This window comes from Podarcis melisellensis, assembly GCF_964234715.1.
Source record: "Podarcis melisellensis genome assembly, chromosome: 5".
Classification (NCBI taxonomy): Eukaryota; Metazoa; Chordata; class Lepidosauria; order Squamata; family Lacertidae; genus Podarcis; species Podarcis melisellensis.
Window position 1 is genome coordinate 50,103,316 of NC_138537.1, and position 16,672 is coordinate 50,119,987.

Below are 16,672 nucleotides of genomic sequence, written 5' to 3' on the forward strand. Positions count from 1 at the left end.
CTGAAATTTAAGATATCTTTTTTACTTCTCCTCTGAGAAAAATTTCATTGTTGTGTATAGAGAGAACAATAATCCACTGATGTTTAGTCTCCACGAGTATGAGATATATCTCAATGGGGACTTGATTAATCCTTTCAGGGACAAAAAACACGCAGCAGGATTTCAAGGTCTGTCTTATCCAGGCCTTGAACAGGGCAATTTACCAGTGGCTCCCTATCATCTTATGAATGCCTTGTTCACTTAATGTACGATAGGTGAACCTGTTTCTCTCTGGCAGATATTTAATAGTATACCTTTTTGGCACATAAACACTTAATGTGGAGAGAACACAAGAGCATTACAAGGACAAGGCGGGGCAGTCTTAAGTATTATAAATCTGACGGAGCTATAGGTTCTTCTGTCTCTCACACACAATTTTTTAAGGGTGTGTGTGAGAGCAGAGAAATAATTTATACATGGCTGGCAGGCAAAAAAAGAGAATGAGATGGAGCCTGGATATGTCATGACTGGCAAAACTAAACCTGTAGAACCACAATTAGGGTTGCGTTCGTTCCCAGGAGATCTAATAGTAATTGATGCAATTGTTTCAAACTACAAATATAAAGAACTGATTTCAAAGGATGCTATCATCAAATCTGTTTTCAAGAAGATGGAAAATTGTGAGTACATATTGAGTGATAAAACTGGGCCTATTGCCTGATTCTGAGATGTTGACTTACCCCTAAGCCAATTGTGCAATTTTATAAATGTTGTACTGAGCAATCAAACCCTAGATCTTTAAAGTAAATTCAAGGTGTTAGGCAATAACACCAAATGCACTCTGTAAGTAAATTTAATATGCATTTTAAGCAAGTGTGCTAATGGGGGGTGGAGAAGAGATAGCTTTCTCTCTACTAATCTTCCCACTTGTAGCACATAGAAACCTCTTAGATCCATGATATTTTGATCCCTCTCAGTGTACAAGAAGATCTAATTTGCTTCCAAAGCAGCTCCTTTTCAAATTCTATTCTATTTCAAATCTTTAGTAGATTTAGGAAATCTTTCATTCTAAACAGTGGAAAACCATGACAATATGACTGAACAATAAAGACTCTAGTTCAGGGATAGTCAAAATGCTGCGCACCAGAAGATATTGGACTACAACCACTATCATCCTTGATCCTTGGCCATGCTTGTTGGGGTTGATGGGAGTTGGAGTCCAACAACATCCTGAGAGCACCATAGTAGCATAATTTTGATGTTCCATGTCTGGGGATCTCTGTTCACAAAGAGAATATGGACACAGGGAGATGCTATTGTTGTGGTCTGGAAGTGTTGTCAGAATAGGAGTTATAAAACAGAAAGAGGCCTGATAAAAGATCAGGGACTTGGGAGGACAGCCAGAGTATTAAAGATTTTCACTCTTCATTTCAGGCAAAGAAGAGGCATCATTCCAGTCATAAATTGTTACCAGGTTAAAGTAATATTTTGGAGCTGATCTTTGGAACAGACAATAGAGCTCTGTTTTGTTTGTTTGGTTTTTGCTTTCACTACAAAGACCGGTTTCCATTTCAATTAGTGTGCAAACTGGGACAGTAACCAAGATGACTAAGCTTTGGACTCAGAATGTTCAGTGGTGGCTGGATCTCTTCTCTCTCCATAAACAAAGAAATAAAGGCAGAGCTCTCATGCTCATGGACAGAAACAATGCAGCATCCTCATTATCAAGGTCTTTTCACAGTCAATAGGAACAAAGAAATCGTGAAAAAACATGCCATTTCTACAGAAGCATGTATGTATTAGAGGAATTCCAAAGAAGAAGTGTCAAAAAGTCTCTGCAGACAAGTATTCTGCATTTACTACGTGACAAACAGCTTGATTTTATTTCAGAACCCATTGTATAGCATTTATACATTCTCGACAACCTTAACTTCATAAAATTAGAATAGTCTTCATGCTTATAATAGATCTCATAAGATTGAGGGGATGGAGCAGTAAATTGAACCTGTGTACCCCTAAATTCCTGAGCAGTACTCTTTCCCAAATTATTTTCCTCCTCCTCATTTTCATTCAGTATGTGCCTCTATGGATTTTTAACCATTTCAGTTATCTTGCAATATAGCAAATTCTGAACTCACATTTTCCTTTGACTTGGTCATACGTGTGTGTGTGTGTGTGTGTGTGTGCATGTATGAGAGAGAGAAGGCGGGGGGAGGGAGAGAACACCAAGAGCTAAAGTGATCTGAAAAAGAGTGAGCTCCTGGATGGAAATGTTTATTTTTTTCTATAAGCTATTATGTAAATATCATGTTATTATATCTGATGAGTAGAGATCATAGTTCCAAACCATTACAATTCCCTTGGCTCTGGCCTCACAATAAAGTAACTCTGCAGTTACTGTAATCCGTTACCTATAACCTTGGCATTTTCTATCTAAATGGCATTAAAATTTCAGGTTCCGGACTGATCTCCATGGACATCAGACCTGCTATCTTTCAGGCAAACTGAACAAAGAATCTTCATTTTAGAAGCAACCAACGAAAGGGTGAAAAGTCCGCTCACCCTTTTGGTGCTGTGGTGTTGCAGGACAGCAGAGGTTCCACTAAGGGGCCCCAATGAGGGAATTGTGGCATCGGTACCCCATCCAGATAGGTGGCAGGGGCTCTCCCCTGCCACTGTGTCATCTCCAGCCTAAGTCCTGCACATGTGATTATTCAATGTTCCCACTCAAGAGACGACCTTATGTACATAAAGATGTTTCCTCCAGTGTCCTTGCTCTCTATGCAATCATTAATTGCATAGTTGTGAGCACCTGAAAACTGCTCCTGTTTTGTCGCTCCTAGGGCACTCCAAGATCCCCCCTCCCTGCAGAATGTTCCTTAGGTGTATCAATTTGCAGCGCCTCAGAGACCTTTTGAAGGCTTTTGAGCCAATGTTTCTATGTTCCATACTGGACAGTTTTCAAAAGTTGTCACTTTCAGAGTACTGTACTCCCAAGATTCAATGCATTGTCTCTTGTCAGTTTCAGTATTCCTGTCAGAAACCGATGGAAGGAAAGGATTTCCATTCAATAGCTCACTTGCTCCTTTTTTTCATCCATTCCTCTGAATTTGAAATTGATGAATTAGAAACTAATGGGGGTGCATTTATTTTACCTTCAATCTGATTATATCACTGAGTTCTGAATGACAGAGTTGTGTTTATTGAGAGATTTAACACACATAGCCGTGTATGAAAATAAACTCACTTTCTCTTTCATCACAGCTAAAATATGCAACTACCTATGCTTTTAAAAAGGAAAGACAAACACCCAATATTATCACCATAAACATACAACAGAAATTTCACTGGAAGATACAATAATCCTCTTTTATCTAAAATCTACAACTAAGGCAATTGAAATTTTTTAGCATCCTTCTTTCTCTACCTATCTCAAATAAGCTTTCTTGCTAATCTACTTAACAGCAAGTAACCAAGTAACAGAGACACATCCTATAAAAGAGATTTACTTCTAAACAGGGCTACATTACAAAACATGACTTCAAAAGGAGAGTTAAGATTGATGAGGCTTGCAGCTTTGGAATGAAGCGGAAGATCTGGAATATTTTGCACTAATTAAAATTCACCTGTCAGAGCAGGAGAGTAGGAACCATCACATGAGAGAAGAGACGTGGAAGACAAATGTTTGCCAGCTACCATTTTTCTGAAGTTTGCTTTTAAAACTCTACTCAACTTCATTTTCTAGCAGAATTAGCATCTGGTGTTCTTAGCAAAACTTGGCATTAACATTATCTTATACTTCCCTTCGACAATGACAACAGATGACCACCAGAATTTTTACCTGTATAGTATAGTCTCTCTCTCTCTCTCTCAACAAATGTACTCACATCCTTCTTTGGATGATGGGATTGCTGGTTTACTTTGCCACTATATCTCTTAACATAATCATCACTTCTTCTTAACATAATCATTTCTTCTTTATAAACTACTGTCAACAGTTATTTACAATTTAATTCCTAAGCTGACATTTAAAAAAGGTGCAACTGCTGAAATTGTGACGTTCTTATTTAAAAATTTAGAATCTGATTTTGAGGATCTTTTGGCATTCCTAAACTAGCAAACCAACTAGCCACAACTCATATATCCACTGCATATAACACTACAATAGGGTTATTATTTGCCAATTTCGCAACTGTAAAAATCTGGAATTTCATTCAGACCTTGAAAATGCCCCACAGTAGCTACCAAGAGGTGAGAAACGAGTGATCAGCCATCACTACCAGTAACTGCCAGCAGTACTGAGAGATTTTAAAAACCTCAAGTGGCAATTCAGGATGACTGAAATGTTTGTACTTAGAAAACAGAAAAGAGCTAATCCTTTCCTGTAATGTTTTACTCTTTTTCCAATCAGTCCAAGTATTGACATGACCAAAATATCAGGAGATACAAGTAATTATTATAAAACACTTGTAGAGAGTGTCTAGTTGATGTACTCCAAAAGCTGAGCGTTACCAGAGGCTTTGGGGAAAGGGAAGGGGAAACACATGGTGTACAGAAAATCAAATTAAATATTGTATTAGATACAAATTTTCCATCACAATAAGGAAACTGTGAGATCAAATGTTATGTTACCACGCTCTAGACTTCAGGTCATTTTCAGCTTTCTAAAATTCTTTTTATACGTAGCCATTACTTGAAACATTGCAAATTCACTTTCACTTTTTTCTTTTAATGGGAATTGCAGCACTTACACCAACAGGGCAAAACTAGGTTGTATATTCTCTGGAGCATCTACTATCAAAAGCACTAGGGACTAGAATGCATTTTGAGAGAAAAGACATGTCATGGGATCAGCTCAAGAGACTAATTCACAAAATACCTTCTCCATGCACGGTTAAAAATGTAGTGCTCAGATTTCCAGAATGCAGAACTCAGCAGCCCCAGAAACAAATCAGCACTGCTCAGGTTAGACTGAACAAATGGTACAAAATAGAGAGGAGGCTATCCAAGAGTTCAATTTTGTAGTTTAGGAAAAGATTACAGAGTACTTACTGCTGGAACTGGAGAGTTCTTTTGGGCTGGATGACATAGGCTGAGCACACATTTGACAGAGACAGTCTCTTCCATTAAAGGTAACCCGGTCTCCTGGTGGAAAAGGACGTCTGGAGAACGAAAGAACAGAAGGGTTTTAATTCAAGGTTATCTGTGCAGTTTCATTCTTTCAGTCTCTTTCTCATCTCTCTTCAGCCGCCGCCTTTGGTGCAAATCAATATCTCGCAGGAATGTGGGCCAAAAATGTTCAAAATGCAACACTGGCAAAGCCAGGAACTTGGAGAAAATCCAAAAGACTAAATGCACCTCCACTGGAAGAGAAGCAGATGTTAGATGAGACTGACTGATAGTTTCGCTTCAAAAAATATATATATCACAGGAACAGTATGAAGAGGTTGTTCTTTTAAAAGTCTAGCATAAATGAAGGTTTTCATTTGGGAAATAGGGCCAGTGGACTTTCTATGTTCATGCAAAAATCAACCACTTAGCAGTATTTTGCATTCTGGACATCCAGCTTCTTTTAAATAAGTTAAGAAAGCTTAGTTTGTTAGAGAATGGTCTGATAATGCCAAGGTTGCAGGTTCAATCCCCATAAGGGACAGCTGCATATTCCTGCATTGCAGGTAGTTGGACTAGATGATCCTTAGGGTCCCTTCCAACTCTATGATTCTATTATTCTAAGTGCTGATCAGACGGCTCATGCTCAGCAACTGATGTGATCAACCAGCCCCATAGTTTGATCATTTTCTAATCTTCTCAACAGTCACAGAGTAGTGTAGGTCCCCTGGGAACAGCACTGAACTACAACCTTTCACATAAGAAGGAAAAGCTTACAGCACCAAGTATTCCCAGGCAGCCTTCCAATCAAGTACTAACCAGGAATGATTCTCGCTTAGTTTCCAAGCTCCAATGTACTCAGAATTATGTTCACACTTAACCCTTCACAGTATAGTAACTGGAAAAGATCTTTCATGAATTAAAATTGTCTTCCAACCCAGGAGTAGAAAGATGATATTGTTGCTGTTATTGTTATTGTTTAATAATAATAATAATAAGAAGAAGAAGTTGGTTCTGTGTCACTCAGCTTCAGGGGCAAATAGTGGTGAGGACAAAGAGAGTATTTTCAGCAGGAAAATAGTATTAGGGAGAAGGTTACCCCTCCCCCCACTATTTACCATTTATATAATGTTTTAACATGTATGTAATTTTTAATATGCATCTCTTACTTTGCATTGGTACTGTCTGCAGTCCTGAAGTGGTTTATCTAACATCAGATGACTTACTTGCATACAGTGCAGGCAAAGCAGTTAGGATGATAGGTCTTCCCAAGAGCAGTTACAACTTCTCCTTCCACAAACTCCCCACAGCCATTGCATCGGGTCCCGTACATCCGCTGGTAATCCACAGTACAAAGGTAATCTCCATTCTTAATGAAAAAGCCACCTTGAGCTAAGTCGCACCCACACACTGTAGAGGAAAAACAGCAACAACAACCAATCAAACAAGAACAACAATCAATAGAACATCAAGGAAGTGAAAAGTGCATTTGTTCATGAGTGGCTGGTGGAACAGAATATTATGAGGGTTGCACTGCGATGCCAGTGGCAGCCCACAGAGGAACGCGATACGGCTTTGGAGGCACCACTCAGCCGTGGTGCAAGCAGAGGCTTGGAGTCACCTGCAAATCCCAGTGCCTATCTATAGCAGTGGGGGATTCATGTTATATTATTGCATATTATATTATAATATAAGATTAGTTTATAAAAGCAGAAATCATTACGAATTCAAACTGCAATTGTCAGTTCTCCCCCACCCCAATCTTAATTTTGGTGAAGATAAGGCCACACAAAACTCACCCTTGTTGTTTGCAAAACTGATTTCAAGCATATCAGAAAGTAGGTCCAGTGCTAATTAATTTCGTGGATTTTTAACAATTCAGTTCTTCAGCGATCACCCAGTTAGCTACTATTCATATTGTATAGAACTTTTAATATACAAACTACTTCATTATCAATATCTCATTCACTCATTAAAATTATTTTTAATGTGAGCTCTCACCACTTTATAGAATCAGAGTGAAGCAGAGAACCAGTTAGTCTATGCCCTATCCAGAAATTCAAATCCAAGGCTCCACAATCTATCCATGTCAAATACTACTCGTCCTTTTTGCAGAATTCCATATTGTACCCTCCCTCTGTTTTACCAAAGTTATCCTACCAAAGTATTGAGTTCTGAACATCTGTCAGCACATTTATATTAACAATTCTGCAATCCAGTGAGGAAGTAGCTACAATTACTCTCCTGGTTTGAAAGAGGAATGAGCTGACAGCTAAGGACAAGTCATTGTTTCCTCCTTGTCACCTAACACTATTCCCCTCACTACACTCTATATCCTCTCAGTAGGTAATACAAATTGTTATATCTTGTTGAAAGATGGAGGCATCTGGCTTGCCATGTCTGAAATGAGAATGCTGGACTAGATGAACCTTGTCATGTTTTCTTATGAGTTGGGAGCTTAGCTTCACAAATGAGCTAATGCACTAGTGCTTCTCATTTCAAGAGATCATCTCTATGAGGCTCTTAGCAGGATGACTTCAGTAGCCTCCTTCACAGTACTTCTTTGTAACTCAAAGCTACTTTACAATGATGACACTGTCATCTCCAGTTGCAAGATGCTCTGGAATAAGGCTGGTCTTGTTGGCTTAAAGAATATACACAAAAAACAACCATATACAGCATACCTCATTATGCTTGACATATTGGGCAACATGTTTCCCCACAGATTAGCATATACCATCATCATTTTATAAAGGGAGTCTGCATACTAACCAATCCGCTACAGAATACTCTGCATCTGAACAACTTATGCAACCTTAATCACTATTTCATGGCCATATTGTAAGCAATAAATAATTTGTTTTTAATAAGCCTATATGTATTATTATTCAAATACAATTCAAAATCAGCATGTAAAATGGAGTAAATCCAACCACAGCTTTCCTTCTGATTCTGATATAATTCAGCATTATGCACCCATGTTATAGAGTAACACTGAGGGAAAAAATATTTTGGGGTAACAAGGAAGACCAGACAGTTTCCCTCACAATCGAATAAACCTGGTGTTCACCTCTATGAACATGAGTGATCTGACCCTAAGTCAAAGTGACACAAAAGAAGTGCCATGGTCAGATCACCTCCTGGAGCAACTGGTCTTCTCCGCAACCCTTCCCCTCTGCAGGGAGGTGGGACTGATTCAGGTGGTCTGCCCCTGCCACTTAATGGATCCAAATGGTTTCCAAAGAGTGGCAGGGGATGTTTTATCCCATGTTGACAGCCTTTCAGCTCAATCCTGACAAGACAGAATTACTGTTTTGGGGGGGTGGGGGTGGGCAGGTGTGGGGGACTCCCTGGTTCTGAATGGGGTAACTGTGCCCCTGAAGGATCAGGGAGTCATTTTGGACTCACAGCTGTCCATGGAGGTGCAGGTCAATTCTGTGTCCAGGGCAGCTGTCTACCAGCTCCACCTGGTACGCAGGCTAAGACCCTACCAGCCTGCAGACTGTCTCGCCAGTGTGGTGCATGCTCTGGTTATCTCGCACTTGGACTACTGCAATGTGCTCTGTGTGGGGCTACTTTTGAAGGTGACCTGGAAACTACAACTAATCCAGAATACGGCAGCTAAACTGGTGTCTGGAGTGGCTGCCGGGACCATATAACGCCTGTCCTAAAGGATCTTCATTGGCTCCCAGTGTGTTCCCGGGCACAATTCAAAGTGTTGGTGCTGACATTTAAAGGCCTAAATGGCCTTGGCCCAGTATACTTGAAGGGGTGTCTCCTCCCCCATTGTTCAGCCCAGACACTGAGGTCCTCCTCTGAGGGTCTTCTGCTTATTCCCTCACTGCGAGAAGTGAGGTTACAGGGAACTAGGAAGATGGCCTTCTCAGTAGTGGCACCCTCCCTGTAGAACACTTTCCCTACTGAAGACATCTGAAGGCAGTCCCGTATTGGGAAGTGAAAAATTAGTAATGGTCAAAAGCTTCAACCGTTTTACACAAGAGAGAGTTAGATTTTCCTGTTTCCCAAAATACTCTGCTTAATTATCCAAAAAAACAAACCATGCAAACCCTTTCCCAAAAAGCAATCCAAGTACATAAGGTTTTATTAAAGTCCATGTACATGGGAAATATCCCAATATTGCATTAAATGAATGAGGAAAACAAGACTGTTATGGTCACAATACCACAATTAGCAAACCCTTCCAAAATACAGTATGGTTTGACAAACCAATCCATATAGAACAAAGTAGTACTGGGTATATCATAAGACAAATGCATCTCAGGTCATCACATGGAAACAAAATAATCTGATCATTCATTAATAATCAGGCAATCCTTGGCTCCTTCAGGAGGAAGGCTGGAATATAAATCTAATAACAAATAAAGAGGCTGTATTCACACTGAGCAGGCACACAGGGCACCTCGGCACAGTCTTGCACACTAGAATGAAATGTACTCCCTTTCTATTTAAATGATAGTAATCATTTATAAATGTGAAACTGTACATATAAATTAACGTGTGCAAATTAATGAAAAGCTATGACCCCTTTCAGCCCATTTCTGAGTGATGCAGTTCTCTTTTTCTTGGGGGAGATGCTTAAGCGGTCACCCTAGCATCCCTAGAAGTCGGGTGGGGTGTTCACACAATTTGTGTTCACAAATGGCAAAATAAATTTGGATTGCCTTCTGTTACTCAGGAAAAGTCAGTCAGTCAGAACTGAAACCTCTGATAAGGACTTGTAATTTCTAATGCCTTAACTGCTAATAAAAACTCACATCGCTAAAAATGGATATGATACTACACTCCCTAAATTGATGGAAATATATAGAATGCCTTCTCCTCCTTTGGGCTTACACATAGCTAGGAACTCACTGTGGAGAGATCACTGCTCCAGGTTATACAGGGAGTTAGAGTAAGGACAGAAGATGAAAGCAGTCCAAATTTAGAGCCTTCCCAGGGATGGCAAATCCTCATTAAATGCACTTGCGAGTTGCATGTTCTCAGAGAGGGGATTGAAAGGTACAGTCCGAGAACTTTCCCCAGCAGTACACTGTTATAAATTTGGATACCAAATCCAAATTTATAACAGTGGGCTGGCATAACACACAGATGAATCCGATTTCTTCCTACTTCTTTCTGCAGGCTAGAACTGGATTTTAATAGCCGTGCCCCACATTCAATTCACACAGAGTACAGAGGAGGAATAGCTTTATAAACAGAGCAGAGAAGCAGCAGCAATTTCTAAGTGTGTGTCCCATTTAAGGGACTTTAGGGCTGGCTGGTGTTACTCTCAAAACAATTAGCTTTTCAGCAGTCTTATGCAGTTTGGGAGGTCCTCCCCCACTCTTCCTAAACAGAAAACACTGGTCACTTCCTCCAGCAGAGCTCCCCCCCCCACGCCCTGCAGAAAAGCTCAGCACTTTCCCCCTCTGGCATTTGAAGCTGTCAGGATTTGTTAATAAGTATGGATGATATGATGGGACGATGAGCTGCTTGTGCGTAAAATGCAAGTCCCTCAGAGTTTGATCAGGTTTTCAAACCTCTGCCTGTGACGGAGCCCCTCCAGCATGGCTGCGTCAATCACTAGTAGAATCCGAAAGTGGCTGCTTTCGGAAACGTTTCCAACATAAAAGCTCCTTAACGGAAACACGTCGTCTGGCCTCTCGGCGTGACAGTTTCCGTCGAGGTGTGGGTGTCCCTATAGGAGGTCCTGAGACCTCCCCACTGGTTTCGCTTGAAGCGTCTCTGAGCCATCCCTCCGACTCACTTTCCCTTGGAGTTCTTGCTCGCCCTCTACTGGTTCCCTCTTCCGCTGCTACTGCTCTCTCAACCTCAGGGAGCCTTTGCACCTGCGGCGCTTTAGATGTCAGTTCCCTGACATCCACCTCCCCTCCAGGGCCCCCTTCACCCCCTCCCGTCTCCTCTCCTACTGGCGGTGAGGAGGTAAAACCCCTGAAAGAACCTCCCTCATCTTCCGACGTCGCGAACACTTCCTTCCACTTGTTGCTGTTCCTACTCTCTAGGTACTCTTCGTCATCAGAGTCCACTCCATCTTCCAACTCCGACTCCGCGAACCCTTCCATTTCCTCTTCCTCATCGGTGGTGCCGAAATACTCCCTCCTAAACCTTGCTATAGGCTGAGGTTTCCTCGGGAACCTTTGGTGGAACGTTTCTGTTAAAACCTCGTCATTGACTTCCTCTGCACTTACCCAGGTGTTTTCTGACTCCGGTTCCCCTTCCCACGCCACCAAATACTCCACCTGATTACCCTTCCACCTGGAATCGAGGATTTCCGCTACATGGTTGCGGCGTTCCCTCTCTTCCAAGGCTGGTCCCCTGACGTGCTCCCCTTCACGTCCCCCCCTGTATGGTGACAGTAACGACCTGTGGAACACTGGGTGCAATTTCATGTGGTTGGGTAATCGGAGTTTGAAAGCTACCGGGTTGACCTGCTGAATCACCTCAAAGGGTCCCAATCTTCTGGGCCTCAGTTTCTTACAACCCCCTTTGAACGGCAACCCTTGGGTTGACAACCACACTTGATCCCCCACCCTTATGGTTTCACCTTCCCTTCTGTTCTTGTCTGCCTGCTTCTTATATTGTGCCTTGGCCCTTTCTAAGTTGAGCTGGAGCTGCTGATGGATGGCTTCCATCTCTTCTACAAAATGTTCAGCCGCTGGAACGCTCCATCTCTCCCCTCCTTCCCCTGGAAATGCCCTGGGGTGACACCCGTAATTAGCCAAAAAGGGACTCATCCCTGTGGACACATTCTCCGCATTATTGTAGGCAAATTCTGCCAACGCCAACTTTTCGACCCAATCGTTCTCTCTGTCATTGACATAACACCTAAGATATTGTTGAAGAATGCCATTTGCCCTTTCCGCCTGCCCGTTGGTTTCAGGGTGCCGGGCAGTTGAAAAATTAACTTCCACGTGTAGCAAGCTCATGAGCTTCCTCCAGAACCTGGAAGTAAATTGTTTGCCTCGATCTGAGATCACCCTCGAGGGAGCCCCGTGCAACCTAAAGATATGTTCCACAAACAACTTCGCCGTTTCTTCCGCTGTGACTGCATGTGAGCATGCTACAAAATGGCACATCTTAGTTAACAGGTCTACTACTACCATGATGGCTGTTTTCCCCTTGGACCTTGGCAGATCCGTCATAAAATCTATTGATATCGCTTCCCAAGGCCGTTCTGGTGTGGGTAAAGGTTCTAATAACCCTGCCGGCGCCCTTCTTTCCCCTTTGGCTCGCTGACATTGGTCACACCCTCTTACATACTCCCTTACATCTTCCCTCACCTTAGGCCACCAAAATTCCCTGGTAACCAACCACATGGTTTTGTGTTGCCCAAAATGTCCCGCCGTGGGGCTATCATGCAACTGCTTGAGTACTCTCCCCCTCAATTCACCTTCGGGTATATACAGTGCCCCTTTGTAATACAATGCCCCATTTCTTTCCTCAAAACCTCCGGGGCTCTCGCCCTCCCCCCTGAGACCTCTGAGCTTATCCTGGGCATATTCATCATTTTCCGTTTCCTCCACCAGTTCCCGTTGCCCCACCAGCGCCGCCCCACACACCCAGCGGTCCTCCGGGATGACATGTCTCTCTTCGATCACCTCCTCCCCTTCCCAATATTCTGGTTTGCGTGAGAGCGCATCCGCCCTGACGTTTTCTGGGCCTGGCACATAACAAATCTCAAAGTTAAATTTGGAGAATTCCTGTGCCCATCTCACTTGTCGTTGGTTGAGCACTCGAGCTGTTCTCCAATACTCTAAATTTTTGTGGTCGGTGCACACTTGCACCTTGTGTTGTGCCCCAATTAATAAATGTCTCCACCTCCGGAATGCTTCGTGAATGGCAAGTAGTTCCCTGTCATACACCGTGTAATTCCTCTCGGACTTATTCAGTTTCCGCGAGAAGAATGCACACGGTCTCCACTCCGACGCACTCCTCCCCGGTTGAAGAAGGACCGCCCCTATAGCCCGGTCGGATGCATCTGTTTCCACTCTCATGGGTTTTTGTAAATCCACATGCAGAAGTTGTTCTTCCGAGGCGAAAGCCCTTTTCAGTTCTTCAAAGGCTCGATCCGCCTCCACCGTCCAAACAAATTTCTTCTTGCTGCTGAGGCAGTCGGTGATGGGCGCCGTCAAGTGGGCAAAGTTCTTGATGAACTTCCGATAAAAGTTCCCAAACCCCAAGAATCTTTGCACGTCCTTCTTGGTCTTCGGTGTCTTCCATTCCAGTACCGCTTGAACCTTGCCTGGATCCATGGCCAATCCCTTGTCTGACAAGCGGTACCCCAGGAATTCCACCTCCTTGGTATGAAACTGGCACTTCTCCAGTTTCACCCACAGCTGGTTGGCTTGCAGCCTGCCCAACACTTCTCGAACGTCCCTCACATGCTGTTCCTCATCTTCCGAATACACCAACACGTCGTCTAAAAAGGCCACACAGTTCTTGTAGAGCAAAGGTCCCAGAACGTGGTTTATAAAAGCTTGAAAACAGGCGGAGCCCCCTTGTAGACCGAAGGGCATAACGAGGTATTCAAAGGCTCCCAAAGGGGTAAACATGGTGGTCTTCCATTCATCTCCCTTCCTTATGCGTATCAGATTGTACGCCCCCCGCAGGTCCAGTTTTGTAAAAATCTTTCCCTTCCTTACTCTGGTCAAAATGTCGTCAATTCGGGGCATAGGGAAAGCCAGGGGCTCCGACACTGCATTGAGGGCCCTGAAGTCACACACCAGTCTCGGTTTGTCTGTGTTCTTTTTGTCCACAAAAAACACTGGGCTGCCCCCCACCGCTCGGGACTCTCTGATGAAACCTCGCTTCAAGTTTTTGTCAATGAACTCCCTCAGCTCCTGCATCTCCCTGTCTGACATGGCGTACAGCTTGCCTACTGGGAGTTGGGCCCCTGGGAGTAGGTTGATTTGACAGTCAAAGGGTCTATGCGGTGGCAGTTTGTCTGCTTCCCTTTCGCTGAATACGTTGCTCAGATCTGCGTATTGCGGGGGCACCTTCCCTTTGCCCATCACTTCCATCCCCGCTAGGGTGACTCTGTCTCCTCCCGAGACCTTCCCCTCCTTGCAGTGTTCTAGGCAATGCGCTGACCCAAAGGAGACCACCCTCTGATGCCAGCCCACTAGCGGATCGTGTAGCGCCAGCCAGCTCATCCCCAAAATGATGGGCGCTCCTCCCAGGATGGCCACATTAAACGCTATCTGTTCGGTGTGCCTTGCCACTCTCATTATCATCGGGACAGTCTGTTGGCTAACTTCTCCCCCCAACAGCTCTCTGCCGTCAATCGTAGTCACCTGCAAGGGGTTACTTAAAGGGATGGTCTGTATCTGGTGCTCAGCTGCAAACTCCTTACTCATGAAATTACAGGAGCTGCCTGAATCCAAAAGCGCCTTGACCTTTAGTGGGTGTCCGTTTGGCAGTTCTAGTAACACCTCTATCACTAAAGCAGGTCTGGGAGGTTCTGGCATGGGCACTTTCATTGCTCTTTGGCCTGGCTGCTGTGCCCCGACGGTGGCAGCCAGGCGTTGGCTTTTACTTGCTCCTTGCTTTCCTCTTCCTTTCCCCCAACAGCTCCTGCCATCCCTTGCCATTCCTTTCTTTGTGGGCAGACTCTGGCAAAGTGCCCTGGCTGTTGGCAGAGATAACATCTCTTGGCGCTCTTTCCCTCCTTCTTCCGCCCTTCACTGGGATTTGAAACTGCGCGCGCCCGCGCTGTTCCAACTTCCATCGGCTCTGCCGGCGGGAAAGATGGCTCTGGAATGTCTGGAATGCGGAACTCCCTCCAACGGTCTCCTTTCCCTTCCCGCCTTTCCAAAGCCCTCGCCTCCTGGCGCGCTCCTATGGCCAGCGCAGATTTGGTTAATTGGTCCATAGACTCCGCCCTGGGCCCCCGGGAAAGCTCATCTTTGACGGTTGAAGAAAGCCCCTCTTCGAAAAGCATTTGGATGGGCTCCGCCGATAGGTCCCACCCCAATTTATGAATCAGCATAGTAAATTCAGTCCAGTACTCACGGACAGATCTGCTTCCTTGCTGGCAAGCCATTAACTGCCTTCGCACCACCCCCTGCTCAATATCGCTGGAAAACATCAGGTCCATGGCACGAAAAAACTTCCTCGTGTCCTTTAAGATCTCATTATTCGCTGCCATCAGGGGTCTAACCCAATCTTTCGCCCCGGATTCGAGATGGCCAATCACATACGCCACCCGCGATTCCTCGTCGGGGAAGTCATCAAACTGCAAGTTTAGAGCGTATTGCATCTCTGTTCTAAAGGCATGATAGTTCCTGGGATCCCCCCCGAATTTCTGCACCAATCCTGGTACCTTTCTGGCGAGCGGGGTGGTTTTCTCCTTTCCCTTTTCTGCATCCTGAGCCCTCCTCTCCTCAAGCCTCGCCGTTTGCAGCGCCAACTGGATCTCCAACGCTCTGTACCTTTCTTCCAGGCTTGGACCCCCTCCAGCTGCTCCTGCACCCCCGGTTCCGGCTGGGTTGCTCATGATGCTTCTCTCTGCACAAGCTGGCTTTCGGTGACTTTCGGATTGCTATGATGGGACGATGAGCTGCTTGTGCGTAAAATGCAAGTCCCTCAGAGTTTGATCAGGTTTTCAAACCTCTGCCTGTGACGGAGCCCCTCCAGCATGGCTGCGTCAATCACTAGTAGAATCCGAAAGTGGCTGCTTTCGGAAACGTTTCCAACATAAAAGCTCCTTAACGGAAACACGTCGTCTGGCCTCTCGGCGTGACAGTTTCCGTCGAGGTGTGGGTGTCCCTATAGGAGGTCCTGAGACCTCCCCACTGGTTTCGCTTGAAGCGTCTCTGAGCCATCCCTCCGACTCACTTTCCCTTGGAGTTCTTGCTCGCCCTCTACTGGTTCCCTCTTCCGCTGCTACTGCTCTCTCAACCTCAGGGAGCCTTTGCACCTGCGGCGCTTTAGATGTCAGTTCCCTGACAGATGACAACTCAGCCACATGCACTACAAAACAGTACATCCATCTTCCTTTCTCTCTCTTGCCTTTTTGGTATCCATCCGAGATAATCAGCACTAATAACTTAGGCCATTTTAAATGTTGTTTCGGTGTTAACTTGGCCATGCATTGTTTACACAATGTAATATATAATGTCTGAAAGCCCAGTCAATTAGCAAATAACTATTAAAAAACCTGTGGGCAGGCTTTGACCATCTGCATGAATATGTCACATGGACAGAACACTGAAGTCATGAAATGCGATCCTAGAAGACAGTGGGAAAAGTAATACCGTGGTACCTCTGGTTACAAACTTAATTCGTTCCGGAGGTCCGTTCTTAACCAGAAACTGTTCTTAACCTGAGGTACCACTGTAGCTAATGGGGCCTCCCGCTGCCCGCCACCACATGATTTCTGTTCTCATCCTGGAGCAAAGTTCTTAACCCGATGTGCTACTTCCAGGTTAGCGGAGTCTGTAACCCAAAGTGTTAGTAACCCGAGGTGTTTGTAGCCCGAGGTACCACTGTGATTCCAAGCGTGGTTCCAGGACTATTGGGTATCTTGCTTATGAAGAACTCGATGTTAATACTTTTTGTAGCA

The 16,672-nt window shown here is 44.3% G+C and overlaps 1 protein-coding gene across 33 annotated transcripts in view; it reads right to left on the reverse strand.

Moving 5' to 3' along the window:
• The window catches only part of ABLIM1 (actin binding LIM protein 1), a 200,102-nt gene that overhangs the window by 78,795 nt on the left and 104,635 nt on the right, over positions 1-16,672 (reverse strand). For all 33 annotated transcript variants that reach the window (XM_081912184.1, XM_081912195.1, XM_081912191.1 and 30 more), the window contains 2 exons: positions 6,315-6,498; positions 5,032-5,141 (listed from right to left, as the gene is read on the reverse strand). In XM_081912184.1, coding sequence (XP_081768310.1) covers positions 5,032-5,141; positions 6,315-6,421 — 217 coding nt within the window. In that variant the 5' untranslated portion in view covers positions 6,422-6,498. The remainder of the gene's footprint in view (positions 1-5,031; positions 5,142-6,314; positions 6,499-16,672) is intronic.